At 45.9% G+C, this 14,908-nt stretch overlaps 2 protein-coding genes across 3 annotated transcripts; one reads left to right on the plus strand and one right to left on the minus strand.

The window, feature by feature from the left end:
• Window positions 1–2,098: 2,098 nt before the first annotated feature.
• GON7 (GON7 subunit of KEOPS complex) lies at window positions 2,099–3,653 on the minus strand. Of its 2 annotated transcripts, XR_010080582.1 has the most exons (3): window positions 3,412–3,653; window positions 3,149–3,329; window positions 2,099–3,066 (listed from the first exon to the last, which is right to left on the minus strand). XR_010080582.1 is itself a non-coding variant. In XM_063399257.1 (2 exons), exons 1-2 carry the CDS (start codon window positions 3,635–3,637, stop codon window positions 3,202–3,204), a joined length of 354 nt encoding a protein of 117 aa, XP_063255327.1. In that variant the 5' UTR covers window positions 3,638–3,653; the 3' UTR covers window positions 3,082–3,201. The 2 variants fall into 2 exon arrangements, 1 of the variants encoding a protein (XP_063255327.1); XM_063399257.1 differs by lacking the exon at window positions 2,099–3,066 and having other exon boundaries at window positions 3,082–3,329.
• A 177-nt stretch (window positions 3,654–3,830) lies between these two features.
• UBR7 (ubiquitin protein ligase E3 component n-recognin 7) lies at window positions 3,831–13,758 on the plus strand. The gene is made up of 11 exons (XM_063399255.1): window positions 3,831–3,995; window positions 4,149–4,282; window positions 4,425–4,485; window positions 5,547–5,642; window positions 6,777–6,830; window positions 7,607–7,712; window positions 8,757–8,941; window positions 9,465–9,596; window positions 9,982–10,144; window positions 10,949–11,010; window positions 11,804–13,758. The coding sequence occupies exons 1-11, from the start codon at window positions 3,831–3,833 to the stop codon at window positions 11,894–11,896; spliced, it is 1,251 nt and encodes a 416-aa protein (XP_063255325.1). The 3' UTR covers window positions 11,897–13,758.
• Window positions 13,759–14,908: the final 1,150 nt, after the last annotated feature.

Consider the following 14,908-nt stretch of genomic DNA (forward strand, 5'->3'; position numbering starts at 1 on the left):
CAATTGAAGCAAATGCTGTGTGTTAAGGATTTGGCTTGGAGTGGAAAGCAGCAGTGGAGAACTATTAACACAGTGTTTACAAATACTACACAATGGGAGTAGCAGAAAAGTTAAGTTGGCTCTGCTGGTGCTTCCAGCATTTTTGGCAACAGGGGAACATGAACAGGTGAAATCTTACCCACAGGGTAAATAAATGAAAGACTATAAAAATTAATGATAAATTGATTTTTACTGTAATATTTTAAAAAAAGAAGTAGTGAAATAACTTTCAGGTTGATTATTCTGAAAATTTATAGATATTGTCAAGGCTGGTTGTCTGAGTCACCAAAGACCTGCCTGTAACAGAAAATGACATCATCTACAAACTTTTGGGATAATCAAGCTTGAAGTTTTGCAACGTTCTGAGCTTTAATGTTCTGCCAACAAAGTGAGTAGCTGTAACACAAGGGTGATTTATGATCATCTGTATGCCACTTACCCTGGATTTCTCTTTATTCATTTGTGTCACAAGATAAGCATTGTCAGACTGCTTGAACATCACTTGAGCAGTCTCTGTTAGTTTCTTTAGCTGCTTGACTTTCACCTGACAGTCCAGTCCCATCTCAGGAATGTGTCTGCCACGTATTTGTAAGCGCTACTGAGCCTGTTCTTCACTCCCTGCCGTGAGGGAGGGAAGTGTGTAACATGAGGCTGCAGCCCTTCAAACTTGGACAAAAGTAAGTTACAATAAAACATGTTCCTTATGACACATTTCTTCCAGCAGTGAAGTAGGACTGCAAATTCGATTCCTTTTTTAAATTAAAAATATGAGGATTGACTTATCCCCGGAACAAAACATTCCAGAATGTGCAGAATATGTATTAAGTTGCCTTATTTTCTCATGCTTGGTCCATTGTTTTCCTAAAAGGATACCCTCTAGTTTCTTTTACTAGTTCTTTAAAAACCCTGCGTTTTATGTCACAGTCTTTGACGAGAACCACTTTTCTACAAATGACCTAATGCACAAAAGCAGTTTAATAATGTTATCATGTAGTTAAATTTTAAGACCTGACTTACCATGGCTCTCCTTAAAGATACCCCTAAGGTGCAGGTTTCTTCTGGGAAGAAGGAACAGCCATAACAAGGTACTTCTGCTCAGCTCACTCCAGGGCCCATGCCTGGTCCATTTGGTTGGCGCATGTGCCATGGAGCAGAACCACTGCTCAGGTGTTCACCCTGCTGAGTGCTAACCCAGTCACCACAAATTAAGCCCCATGATGTCCCAGCTGCCAGACTACTGGGTGTTTTACAGGGAATCTGATACTCATAATAGCTTGTGTGTAAATTACCTTTTAAGATGGGATGAGTGGGAATTAAGTGGGCTGCCATGGGTGAACGGCATTCAAATCCTTTAATGAAAACGATGACTGTGGATCTCTGTCCTGGGAGCTAAGAAAGGTACTGCACTTTTGGACAGTGCCCCAGCTACTGGGCATAATGGGGATTGCCTCCTCTCCCTCACACAACTGAGTGCCTTGCATACTTGAGACTTAAAACTTTTTAACTTAATCTGTTAAGTTCCTTCATGAAGCCTCAAAGTTGTTTGAACCAGCAAATTCAGTATTTCAAAACAGTAACAACAGAGTACGTCATAGAATGCCAGCCTCTGTGAGGGAGACTCGCTTTGACATTTTTGTTGTAATATTTTGTAACTAGCAAAATTATTTGGTTCTCATCTAAACACTACTAAGAATTTAGTATCACATCAGCTCTTTTAATTCCATACAAACACACCAGCATTCTTCCCTTTATTTTAGTGAGGAAATCCACTGAGCCCCCTTGGGCCAGTAAAACCAAGTTCGATTAGTAATACCCTATAACACTTACAGCATTTTATCATTTTACAATGTTGCAGCCTGACAAAAGATTGGAGTAAGTATAATTTTCTCTCATTCTCAGCAACTAAACCTCCTTAGTCTTCTGAGTTGATCTTTTCAGTTATGCCTCTATCCCACCTGCCAACAGAATATCTTCGAGTAGCAGAGTACATAAATGTCAAGGATACATTTACTGGACCTCATCTCTGACTCCTCCCTGCATTTCAAACGAATGCAGACAATTTGGTCCTCATAGAAGTTCATTTATTTCCACATTCTTCCTACATATATGTATTAAGATTTGCTCAGTTTTACATATAAAAAAACTGTGTCAGGAGAACACAAAAAAATGAAAATAGCCCCCCTATCACCGTGGAGGCCTAACCAGGAAAACAGACTGGAGACACAGATCTGGGTGCAACAACAGCAGCAGGGCAGAAGCCCCGGTTTATTTACCAAAACCTACTTTTATACTTTTACTATGAGGCCTGTGGATTGGAGGAAGGAATTCCCACCTCCACATCACATTGGTGAAGGGGACTGTCACACAGTCTTGTTTGTCCCAGCAGAGAATGTAAAAACAATGGCTATGTTTATAGAACATAGCTGATGTTTACATTAAAAGAGCGTGAGAAGGTACAAACTTCTCCTTTAATAAGAACGCTCAGCAAACCGGGAAAAACTCATGGCAACACCCCCCAAAATGCTTTTTACACTATTCATTCAGGCAGTTAAATTCTTCTACAGAACACTCTTAGGCTCTAGAGAGTGACTATCAAGAGTGTTTTATACCTGTTCAAAGAGGCTTCTTAACTGATAGGTGACTGAACCTTGTCGATTGTAGGCAAAAATAATCTTCTGTAGGATTGTACAGGAACAGGCACAGTCCTATATATGCTTGTTAATTTTGATACTTATAGTGGTCTTATATTGCTTTCTGTCCATTCAAACACAAGTTGTCTTGTACTTTTAAAGATTATTATTTGACAAAATAACTTTTCAGGTTTTATTGCTTTATTTTAAAAGTGGTATCACATGAAAAAATACTGTGACTCGGAATAAGTTATTAAAAAACATACCAATGAGAGGATTTGTCATAAAAGTTTTATACTTGCCAACTAATTTACCAAGAAAACTGGTGTCAGCATAACACTGGCACCCCGTAAACAACACGCTGCTCACACCCAGGCTCATCCTTTCGGAAAGGCTTCTGTATGAAAACAGTGTCGGGATGGACATTCGCATGTAACAGGAGCAGGCGGCGGCCCGTGCAGCGGGCCCGGGACACTTACAGTCGGTACAGCCCAACGGGGCTAAGGCGCCGATCCGGCCTCCAGCGCCGCCCTCACGGCTGCTGCACCTTGGTCCTCTTCAGGGGAGGGTCATCGCCGCTCGCCGCCGCGTCCACGTTGTTTTCGTCTTCACCTTCATCCTCCTCGTCGTCATCGTAGTCGTCGTCATCCCCGCCACCACCTGCCGGAATTGGGGCGGGCGAGGGTGACCGGTGCGGGGCGCGCCGAGGGGGCTCCGCCGGCCCCGGGCCGCCGCCACTCACCGCGCGGCGCGCCGTCCGCCGCCGCCCGCTCCTCCTGCACCAGCGGCGCCAGCAGCTCCACCACCCGCTCCTGCAGCTCGCTCAGGGCCCCCCGGAGCCCGCGCAGCTGGGCGGCCTCGCCCTCCTCCGCCGCCGGGTACGGCACCCGCACCGTCCGCGTCCGCCCGTCGCGGCCCCGCAGCTCCGCCACCAGATCCCGCCCCAGGCCCGGCTCCGGCTCCGCCATCACCGCCCGCCGCTCACGTGCGCGCCCCGCCGGTCACGTGCTGGCCGCGCGGGCCGCCCCGCCCCGCGGTGACACACCGCCCACGGTCACGTGGGGCGCGCGCTATTCCGCTTCCGCTGTGGCGCCCCCTGGCGCCTCCCTGGCCCCGCGTTTCCCGCCTCGCTTCGCGCTCCTCGGCCTTCGCGGCCCGGCGATGGAGGCGGCGGCTCCGGAGGGCGCCGAGCCGGGAAGCGGCGGGAGCGGCGCGGAGGAACCCGTCGTGTCCCTGGCGGAGGTGCTGGCGGAGAACGAGGAGCTGGAGAAGGAAGCGAGGGCCGTGCTGGGGGGCAGCGACCACGAGCGCTGCAGTTACTCACAGGTGGGGGCGGGGCCGGGGGCTCGGGGGCCGGAGGCGGGGCTTGCGGCCGGGGCCCGAGGGGCGGGGCCGCGGGGGGGGCGTGGCCGAGGGGCGTGGCCGCGGGGTGGGGCCGCAGCCTTGCCCTCACGGCGCGGCGGTCGGTGTCTCCCGCAGGGCGCGGTGAAGCGGCAGGCGCTGTACGCCTGCAGCACCTGCACGCCGCCCGGCGCCGAGCCCGCGGGGATCTGCCTGGCCTGCAGCTACGAGTGCCACGGCACCCACCGCCTCTTCGAGCTCTACACCAAGAGGTACGGGCGGGGGGCGGGAGCGGCCGTGTAGGACCCCCCAGCTTCCGTGGATCCCGATAAACTGCTGGGAATTGTTAAGAATACAAAACCCAGCGTGGTCTCACTTAATATAAACCCTGAAACGCGACGTTTTTCTTTCCAGGAATTTCCGCTGTGACTGTGGAAATAGCAAGTTCAAAAATCTGCAGTGCAAGTTACTCCCGGTAAGTTCGGACAGGTTTCAGGCATTCGCAGTCCAAATGAGAGTCTTGGGAGGTTGGTGCCTTGCCTCAGCCGGTGCCGACTCATGCGATGCCTCCAGTCTTCCTAGGAAGTTAAAAAAGATGGGAATATTACAGCAAGATATAAAAGTGTTAAAGGACCGAAGGGAGATGCTGGGAGGAGAAGGAAGGACCTTGTCATCCATGAGTGCAGCAGTTCTGCATCCATGGTCAGAATGGGAGCAGGTTGTGGTGTTTCTGCACTAATACATCTCATTAGCTTTAAGCTGTTTCAGAATAACCTTTTGGGGTGCAATTTTGAAGTTGCATTAAGAAAATCTAAGGCTGTGCTGCTGTCAGAGGGACAGTTCCCTTTCCTTCTTTGTGGTGGCATTACTGCTCTAGTTGTTTGTCACCAGAGCCTACTGATGTGATGATTTTTAACTGTATTAGGCTGCCTATACTTTTATACTCGGGTGGGCATTTTGAACTTGTCAAGTAGCTGGCAGTCTTCTGGGAAGTAGCCACAGGATGCTGCTTGGCTTGTTTGCAGTGGTGCTCCCAGGATAATAGAAGTCCAGACATCGAAACAGTGGTTTTGTGTATGCCTCTTTTGTTCAGAGAGAATTGAAACAGATCCAGAGTCAGCAAAGTCATGGTGCAGAGACACCTGTGACAATTTTAAGATGTTACCGTTTCTCATTTAAGTCAATGAAATGGACCACACAGTTGTTCCTTCTGCTCTGTTCAGTGAAAATTCAATTGTGTAGGTTAAGTGAGCTTTAGCATCTGTCCATTAATCTGTCTGACACCACAGTTGCCATTTGTTACAAAGGTGAGCAGACTGAATTTTCTCTTTGCTTTTGAGCTTTAGCATTCCTCATGTGTCCTATCTGTTGCTCAGTGTTAAGCAGAGGTGTCTGGAGAGTATCTTCCTTTTTGTATACTCAGGCTAATGAAGATAATGAGGCTTTTAGGAATTAAGGGGGAACTGAAACTGTGTTGTTACTGTCTTCTGTTTTTTACTGTATTGTCTATTGAGACTTCTTCCCCTTTTCTCCTAGGAAAAGGGCAAGGTGAATCCAGGAAATAAATATAATGACAATTTCTACGGATTGTACTGTACATGTAAAAGACCTTACCCTGATCCTGAAGATGAGGTAAGAAATACAAAATCCAGTAGTAATCATATATAGATGGTGTTTATGTTAGATTCTGTGTGAAGTGTGGTCACTAAAGGGAGCTGCTTTTCAAAGGAGATCCCACTTCAAGAAATCTTATGTTCCATATTGGTTGTCATGAGTTGCATGAAGTAAAACTTAATAGTTTTTATTTTTTTTAATGGTAAAGCATGTTTATACCTTAAAGACAGAAGAAGAGGACAAGTCATCATTTGGACAAAATGGTGCTGCAGCTCCCTGAAGTTGCAGAGTTCCCCCGTGGGACAGGGTTATCATCATCTTGAGAAATGTGGCTAGTGCAGAATAAACACACTGCACACATTAGGAGACACCAGGACCTGCTTCCCCATGCCTGCAGCAATGCTCTGGCACGGCTTCTGGGGTGGGGACAGTCTGTCCTGTCCTGCAGCACTACCTACAGTCCCTGATGCTAGCCAGAGCACTTCTTGGTCTCTCTGAAGTACTAAAACATAGCACTGGATTTGCATGTGCATACTGTTGTTAGCAGTCACAGAAATCAGGTGTTTCAAAGAACAGAGAAGGCACAAGTCTTTCAAATACAAAAAAAGCATTTTATAAGCTCCCCTCTGAAGTTCAGAGACAGCTAAAAACATTTCTGAAGAGATCATTGATAGTTGTTTCATATCAAAGCACTTCAAACTGTCCTGTGTGGTGACTAGTGAAGTTGGGTTCTGGCATCTTGCACTGACCTGATGACAGTGTGAATATATCAGTATCTTGTGAATATATCAGTATCTTTCTTCTGCTGAGCTGTCTCTTCATACATTTCTGCTTATAGGAAGAAGGATACCAGTAGTGTATTAACTTTTATCAGCTTTTTGTGAGAAAGTCTTGCCCTGCTGGGAAGACTGGTTTTGTAGTGATAAATGGGATTTCCACAGCCTCAGTCAGGATAGATGACATGTGCTGTTGAGCGTGAGGGAAGCAAACTGACTAACAAAGCACTAACTACTTATTAATGGCAGCTCCCTGGAGGGATGAAGTGGGAAATGCAATTCAGCTGAGCAGGATTTCCATGATACTGCAGTTTGAGACTTGTGAGAAACTCTGGAGGTTGCTATTAATGCTAATAATATAATAATGTTCCTCTAGATTCCAGATGAGATGATTCAATGCATAGTTTGTGAAGACTGGTTCCATGGAAGGGTAAGGAAACTATAAATAGCAGAACTGCCATTTGCACAGGAACAAGTTGGTGTTGGTTAGGTTTGTGTGGTAATTCTTACTTGGGAAGTTTGCTATATTTCTCAAATTATTACATGACTTCCAAGGCATTTGTTTTCAGCTTATGCAAAGGAGCATTGAAAGTGTAATCTTGCACTGCTGTCCACTCCAGTTAAAAATACTGGGAAGAGTCCTACCTTTTTGAAGGTTACTGCTGCAGAATAAAGTAATAACTGTGCGTTTAATGATGAGGCACATCATTATCAACTACCTGAATAGTTCTTCTTTCAAAAGAATGCCTTTTAAACTCTTAATTCCTTTAAGTAGCAAGGAACAGACTGTGCTGTTCATTCTTGATTTCAAACTTTGGGGAAGTCTTTTGAAAGCAGCCAAGCACTGTAGTGAGTGCCCTACTTAATGGGTAAGCATTAAGGATTCAGCCTCTTGTGCCTTGAAGGGCACAAGTGAAATCCTGTGTTTGAAGCTGCAGGATCAAAGAGTAAAAAAAAAGATATGTGGCTTCAATTATGGGTCCTTGTAGATAAACTTCTTTTGTATTAACTGTATGATGAAGAGTGTTGAGCTGCATACTATGAGCTCTGCAGGAATGCTTTTTCAGAAGAAAGCCACTAAATGTTTTTAATTGCCCAGATAGTTCTCATCAATTTATAGACAGCTTTGGGACATAATTCTTCTCAAGTTCAGTATGTGATCAATAAGGATGCTTCACTACCTGTGTGCTTGCTTCCTTCTGACAGCATCTTGGTGCAGTTCCCCCTGAAAGTGGAGACTTCCATGAAATGGTGTGCCAGGCCTGCATGAAACGTTGCCATTTCCTGTGGGCTTATGCTCCACAATTAGCAGGTAAAGAGAATTAAGAGACCTGAGCCAGTGTTTTGTGAGCATGTATTTCTCATATGTGGTTGGTTAATGCTGTAGTACTGGTTTTAAGTTGTTGGAAAAATGATATTCATTAATTATATTGGACAATCACCTTCAGCAGTGGATTGTGTGGGGTGGCAGTAACTTGTGTAAAAAAAAAAAAGCAGTTTTCATTCTTAATTCTGTGCTGCTTGCTTTTAGTTCCTTTGTTAAAGATGTTTAGCACAAAAGGGATGAAGATTTAATACTTGACTCAACCTAATTTCTAAATTGGATCAAAGAACTGAAGAGCCATTCTAAGGGAAACAGTGAGACAAACTTAGAGATGCTTTGAGCAGCAAAGAGTGAATGATGGAGTGACCTGACAGGAATGTGTTTAACGTTAATCTGAGCAGGGCTGGGGCTGTGCTCAGGACACATGGTCCCTGTGGTCACACCAGACCTCTCAGCTCTGTGGGCTTAAAAGGATAGATGACTTGATTTCCTGTAAAAAGAGCTAGTTTCTTGTAGTCTCCTAAAAACCACTGCTTGTATCAACTGCTGATAGATTTCTTATGTGCCCAAAATTTCAATGGCATTTTCAAGGATGGCTACCTGGAGTTCCTCTCCTTCTAATGTAACTAGTACAGCATAGGGCGTTTGTCTGGTTTTGGTTTTCCTCCTTCTAACCAGCTTTGTCACAGGGCACATACTTGAATTGGCATCAAAACAGAATTTGTTTTAAATAAACAAGAGGTTAGTGTATTTAATCTGTGATGGTGTTTTTGAGGTTTGGAGAAAATGAAAAACTGTCACAGTCAGCAAAAAAGCACTTGACAGTTACTGAAACTGTGATAGCTAGCAAGGGGTGTCAAGAAGGACAAGCATCTTAGTAAAGAACTCTCAAATTGTGATACCCTCTTTCCTCTCCTAGGGCTTAGATTTTTGGAAACAGAGTGTTTTAAAATAGAGAACCAGAGAGAACGTCTTTAGTGACCTGTACTTTTACTGGCACAGTGTTTTTATGTGTGGGTATATGTCTTCCAGTTCCTCCTTTGACCAAAGCAAGCTCTCTTGAAGATGAAGGGATTGTCCTGAAGGTAGAGGAAAGTGAAGAGCAGAAGAAAGAAATAAAAAAAGAAAGTGGAGTGGAACACCATGACACAAAGGAGGAAAAGCAGTCGGAACAATTTAATGAACCATCCACTAGCTCTGGGTCTGCCTGTCCTGAGGTAAAATGTGCCTTCTGTTCTGACCTGCACATCTTCATGCTGCTGGGAGCTGAAGTGAAGCCCACCTCACTGTACAGGCTCAGGGAAGGGGTGCTGTGTTCAGTCTGTTCTCTTCAGTCGCTGGCCCTTCAGAGCTGCAGTGTCTGTGGAGCAGAGTGCAGCTGTGGAACAGGGCTGTCCAGAGGTGTAATGTCTGTTTGCACATGGGCTGCATCTGTCCCTTCTCTCAGCCACCTGGCCAGTACACTCAGGTGACTTCTGTTCTAATACATGGCGTAGCTGCACTTGCATGATGGTCCAGCTCTGAGTTCTTAAATACTTCCAGTTATTGCAGTAAATTTCTACAGAAATTTCCCATGGAAATTGCTGAAACCACATCAGAATTCTCATCTGGGTGGTATTATAGGTTGTTTATAAAAATAAATGTGTTTGAGACAAAAGAAAATTCTTGCCTAAGGAAGAGGACATGCCAAAAAGAACAGAGTTTCTTTGAAGTGACCTGAACTCTCTCATTTTAATTCAGGTAGTTACTAAGAGCGAGGAGCCAGTCTGCAAGCTGAAAGAGCTCCAAAGCAAGCCATTTGTAAAAAAAGACACTGCCACCTTTTGGCCATCGAACTGGAGGAGCAAATTATGCACTTGTGAAGACTGTTTGGTATGTATGTTCTCTTCATTACCATCACAGATGTGGGAGAGGCAGGGAGGAGCTCCCAGACAATCTCTGAGGAGAAGCTTTAGGTAAAATCTGTGTAAATATTCTTAACACTGAAACCTCCCTTCACTCCACATAAGGATTCACACTGAATCCCATGGAATTAATAATAGCATGAAAGGGCTTCTAAGTATTTGCCTTGTCTTTGCTGCTTAAATCCAGTGTTGCTTGGAAGTTGTTATGAGGAGACTCTGAAATACTGGATACAGATTCACCGTATTATTTTTATTGTTGTTATTTGTGATACAGAACACATCAAGGACTGGGGGAAAGCACCTCTATATGAGAAGTTTTGTCACATAAAAGTAAATTTTACTTTATTCTCCAGAAAATGTATTCAGACCTTGAAGTCCAGTTCCTGACAGACGAATGTGACACTGTCTTGGCCTATGAAAATAAGGGTACCAGTGACCAAGAGACAGAGAGGAGAGACCCTTTAATGGACACCCTTAACAGCATGAACAGAGTCCAGCAAGTGGAACTCATCTGTGGTAAATACAGCTTCATTTTTAGAATCTGCCCTAACACACCTTACCTGAACAGTTTGCCACAAGAGGTTGATACCAGGCCTTGCAGTGTTCAAACAGTTTTGAACTCTATGACAGGTTGCACACCTCAGTCAGAATGGGTCCTCTCTGGCCCATCATTACAGCTTTATTTACAGTGAGACACTAAATGGTGTGTGAACTTTCACCCTGTTCAACACCTTAGATACTGTGATGGTAGTGATTTATTGTAATGTGAGTATTTAAACATTAATTTGAACTTCTGCTCTCTGGTTGATTATCTTACCCCGTTCTGTTTGGCAGTCTCCTGCTGGCTGGGGAGTGCCAGCCAGGTGTCCCCTGTGGCTGTGCTGCAGAGCTGAGGTGTTTTGTACCTGGAGCTGTGTTTCTCTCCTCGGGCAGGGCTCTGCTCTCTGGGGAGGACAGTGTCCCAATCCCCAGTGACAGGCTGGGCCTTTGCACCATGACCCACACACGCTTTTGTGGGGGAGGCTGGGAGCAGGGGCAGTCCTTCAGTTAATTGTGCTAATTCACTCACTGATCTCTATACCCTTCTCTGAAATCAACCCAAACAGACACACTGCATAGGTTAGTCTCATAAATTATTAAGCTTCTCATGTTTACATTATTATTTTTTAAATTTATAATCTATTTCAAACCTAGATTTGTCTGAAGTAAACCTAACAAATGACAAGAGGAAGTAGGACAAGTTGTGTTCTTGAGCCAGTGTTAAACTAAAACTGGGTATCTTACTGTTTTTGTTTTCTTTGCCTTTGCTTTGCCATCCAGAATACAACGATTTAAAGACAGAACTGACTGACTATCTCAGGAGGTTTGCGGATGAGGGAACGGTAAGGTGCAACTTCCACAATTTGTTTGCCAGAAAATGTGTTTTAAAGAACTGGTGAGGGCTGGGTGGTGAATACCATGGTGTTCTGTTGTCATGTTTTTTCTTGTGTCTTGGAGTTGCTGGTGCTGCAGTAAAAATCAGAAATCCCATATTTGATTTGAGTTTAATGATTCTTTAATGACATTGTTGAGAGATAATGGGAACTTTACAGAAATCTGTCTGCAAGGTACTGAGAGCTGTTGGTACATTTAAATGAAAGTTCTGTTGCTCTAGGTAAGATACTCAGAAAGAAAAGCTCTTAAATTTTCTTTTTTTTTTCTTAGACTGAATCTAAACCCTTAGAAGAATAAGGACTGATTATGATTGTCAGTCTTGTCAGTTGTTTTCCTGCGAGAATTTGCATGCAGTTATTAAGTAACACTTGCATTTTTTGGCTGACTTGCTGTATTGCCATTCTTAGTTACCTTGGAATGACCCTGAAGTGAGCTAGTGAAAATCTTGCTTTGTGTTAAATTTTCTTTCTGTTAAAAGCAAGAGGTCAAAGTCATTAAAATACCATTGGGAGCTTTGCTCCATGTGTTTGTTCTGCCTTTGGGGAACTCCTTTCCCTGTTTGTATTATCTACAATAGAATTTGGGCATTAATCCTCTCCATCGGGTGCAACAGGAAAGCCGTATCAGAGAAATCTCAGGGTATTTGCTTTTCTGTGCTTTGTGTGTTATGTGTGCAGATAAAACAGGATCCTCTAATTAAGCTCTTGCACCACAACTTGGGTTTCATACTGCTTCTTGTAGGTGGTTAAGAGAGAAGACATTCAGCACTTCTTTGAAGAGTTCCAGTCTCGGAAAAGGCGACGGACTAACAGGATGCAGTACTACTGTAGTTAGACTGAGAGGGTTTGGGTCTGCAAGGACAACTGCAAACCATGCTCATGGCAAACAGAAAAGGCATCTTTGTTTTGGCTTCTCATCAAAATCCAGCTGTCCAAGAAACATCATCATTTGGTCTTATACTTCCTTCATTTGTAGCACCTAAAACATGTTCTTAACACATCCTTACACTGCGCTTAGCGGGATTTCAGTACCGATCGACTTTGCGTTCCCTGACAGCAGGCCGTGTCTGCAGGGGAGGGCTGTGAGCAGAGCCGCGTCCTGCGCTTCCCGCCCGCCTCTCCCCTGGGAACGGCCGGGCCGGGGCCGTGGCTGTGCTAAACCCGCCCTGCCCTGCCCTGCCCTGCCCAGGGCAGCTGCCGGGAGGGCTCTGGCTCCTCCCGCTGGCTCCTCCCGCGGGGCTGTGGCGATGGTGGTGCGGGGCCCAGCGCCGAGGAGGGGCCGGTTCCTGCCCGGGGCTGCTGCCCGCCCGCTCCCCCTGGGGCCCTGCTCCCCGGGCTGCTCACGAATGGGAAAGCTTAGTCCTGATGCTACAGAGTGTTCTCTCCGATTTTATACATTAATAAAGCTTACTTCTACTCTTGGACAGGGATGGTTTCTGTGGTAAAAAAGTTGTCAGATAGTTGTAATTCACTCATTGGAACATAAACAACAGCTAGGAGGAGGTACTAAATTACAAACTAAGCACGGGGAGGGGGGCTTTGTTATATGCTTTGATTTTAAGAACTAGCCTACAGCAAATTCTTCTACTTTCTAAATGTTGTTGAAAATACTGCAGCATCCTGGTATTTTGCTACAGTATGGAATGTTCTTTTTATAACCACTGTGATAATCATGGGACAGGGGATGTTTCACTGACTTTTAAGATTACACTTAGCTGCAATTAAAAATTAAGATTTTGTAAGTTTGGAGCCTAATGTAGTTGGAGCCCAAAACATACATTAAAGTTCTAGTTTTTGAGGATTTCTATATTCTGGGGTACTATTCTGCTTCCATGTTAATTGTTTTTGAAAAGCAAAGGTAGACTTCTATCATTCTCACTATTAACTGTTTCTGACCACCTTATTTACAAACAGTAGTTTAGCATAGATGCTCAGCTGAGTAGTTTCATAGAACATAGAATATTCTGAGTTGGAAGGGACCCATCAGGATCATCAAGTCCAGCTCCTGGCCTGCACAGGACATCCCAAGAGTCACAGCATTGTTCTGAGAGTGTTGTCCAAACACCTCTTGAATTCTGTCAGGCTTGGGGCTGTGACCACTTCCCTGGGGAACCTGTTCAGTGCCCAACCTCCCTCTGGGTAAAAAACCTTTCCCTGATATCCAGCCTAAACTGCCCTTGACACAACTTCAGGCCATTCCCTCAGTCCTGTCACTGGGGACCACAGAGCAGAGATCAGTGTCTGCCCCTCCTGTTCCCCTCTCAGGAAGCTGGAACTGCAGTGGGGTCTCCCCTCAGTCTCCTCCAGGCTGAACAGACCCAGTGGCAGCGGCCTCAGTTGCTCCTCACGTCTGCCCCTCAAGGCCCCTCAAGGTGCTCCTGGCCCTCCTTTGGACGCTCTCTAACAGCTTTGTATGTATTTTATATTGTGCCCAGACTGCCCCCAGCACTGGAGGTGAGGCCACCGCAGTGCAGGGCAGAGGGACAGTCCCCTCCCTGCCCGGCTGGCAGTGCTGTGGCCCTCTGGCTGCCAGGGCACTGCTGGCTCATGCTCAATGTGTCATCAACCCCCAGGGCCCTTTCCTAGTTGCTTTTAAACTTAACTCTGGGTATTGTACATGCTCTTTTTTTGGTAGCAACTGTTACGGGAGCTGTAACTGCACACCTAACTACAATATAAAAAAATGAGAAGAACTGTTCACTGTGTACTGTCTTGTTTTCTCTCAGTGCTGCTGTAGTGTTTTGTTTCCATCCACGATCCAGGCAGACACAGGGAGCCCCCCAAGGTGTATAGTGGGGCTAGTAAAGCCCAGGATTCCTAGAGCTTTGTTCCTACCCAACCCAGGTGTGAAACAAGGGATTGCAGCCTGCTGGCAACTGCAGTTCAGAGCAGAACAGGGTCATGTTTCCTCTGTGTTGCAGTTGCTGTAATTCACTGAAGGAGCAGGGGAGAAGGTACCCAAAGGCAATTGTCTTCCACAGGAAATAAAAAAGCAGTGAAAGGCCCCACTGATGGCAGGAATGCTTTATGGCCCAGAGCCAGCCTTGCTGTGTTTGAGAAAATACAGCCGTGATGGAAGGTGTGAGTTAAATGTGGAATGCCCGTGGCTCTGGTTGCAGAGCACAGGCTCAGAACTGACCACAAGCACTGTCCCTTCCTGGCCTCAGCCCGTAGTGAGGCAGGGTCCACCCAAAGGGACCCAGCTCCAACAGTGCCCCCCTCCAACGCCCCAAGCCTCCCCTTAGCAAAGAGACACCAGGTAGCCTCTCCGCTGAGGCTGGCAGGCTTAGAAGCACTGTTGCAAAGTGACGGAAATCCTGTAAAAAAAAAAAAAGTTCAAATGGTCTAATTTAGGAAGGTCCTGGAACTCATCTTCCTGGGTGTGGGAGTGAAGGTGTCAGGAATTAAAGTGCGGGACCGCACAGTTCTCCCTCTCCTCCCCCCGCTGTGCCCTGTGTCAGGATGTAACTCGCAGTATTTCGCTCTGGTACATCAGTGAGTGAGACCATGCAAGTGGCCAGAGGACACTTCTGGACTTCACTCATTGCTCTGGAGCAGTGAGGCGCTTGTTTCTGAGACAGATGTCACGAACAGTGACCTGGAGCAGCCGGCAGTGAGACTGCAGCCTGGGAGTGCTGGGTACCGAACACATGAGGAAATGAACACAGGCTTCCTGCCCCCAGGGCTGCGCCCCAAGGCCCAGCGCTAAGCAGCCCTGGTGCCTTTCACAAGGCATGGCCTCAGTCAGTCAGGCTCTAGCCAGAACTCACAGCATTGCTTTACTGCAATGCTTTTCATTTTTAACTTTTGATTCCAAATCCCTCTGTGACACTGGGTTATGTTACGT

The sequence above is a fragment of the Prinia subflava genome, chromosome 5, assembly GCF_021018805.1.
Source record: "Prinia subflava isolate CZ2003 ecotype Zambia chromosome 5, Cam_Psub_1.2, whole genome shotgun sequence".
In the NCBI taxonomy this organism is placed as follows: domain Eukaryota; kingdom Metazoa; phylum Chordata; class Aves; order Passeriformes; family Cisticolidae; genus Prinia; species Prinia subflava.

Excerpts from the sequence above, each read along its gene's own strand:
- UBR7 (XM_063399255.1), top strand. The coding sequence starts at position 3,831 with ATGGAGGCGGCGGCTCCGGAGGGCGCCGAGCCGGGAAGCGGCGGGAGC. Across the intron at positions 6,831-7,606 it reads AAGACTGGTTCCATGGAAGG|CATCTTGGTGCAGTTCCCCC; the intron begins GTAAGGAAACTA and ends TCCTTCTGACAG. Across the intron at positions 11,011-11,803 it reads GGTTTGCGGATGAGGGAACG|GTGGTTAAGAGAGAAGACAT; the intron begins GTAAGGTGCAAC and ends TGCTTCTTGTAG.
- GON7 (XM_063399257.1), bottom strand. The coding sequence starts at position 3,637 with ATGGCGGAGCCGGAGCCGGGCCTGGGGCGGGATCTGGTGGCGGAGCTG. Across the intron at positions 3,330-3,411 it reads GGCGGACGGCGCGCCGCGCG|GTGGTGGCGGGGATGACGAC; the intron begins GTGAGTGGCGGC and ends CAATTCCGGCAG.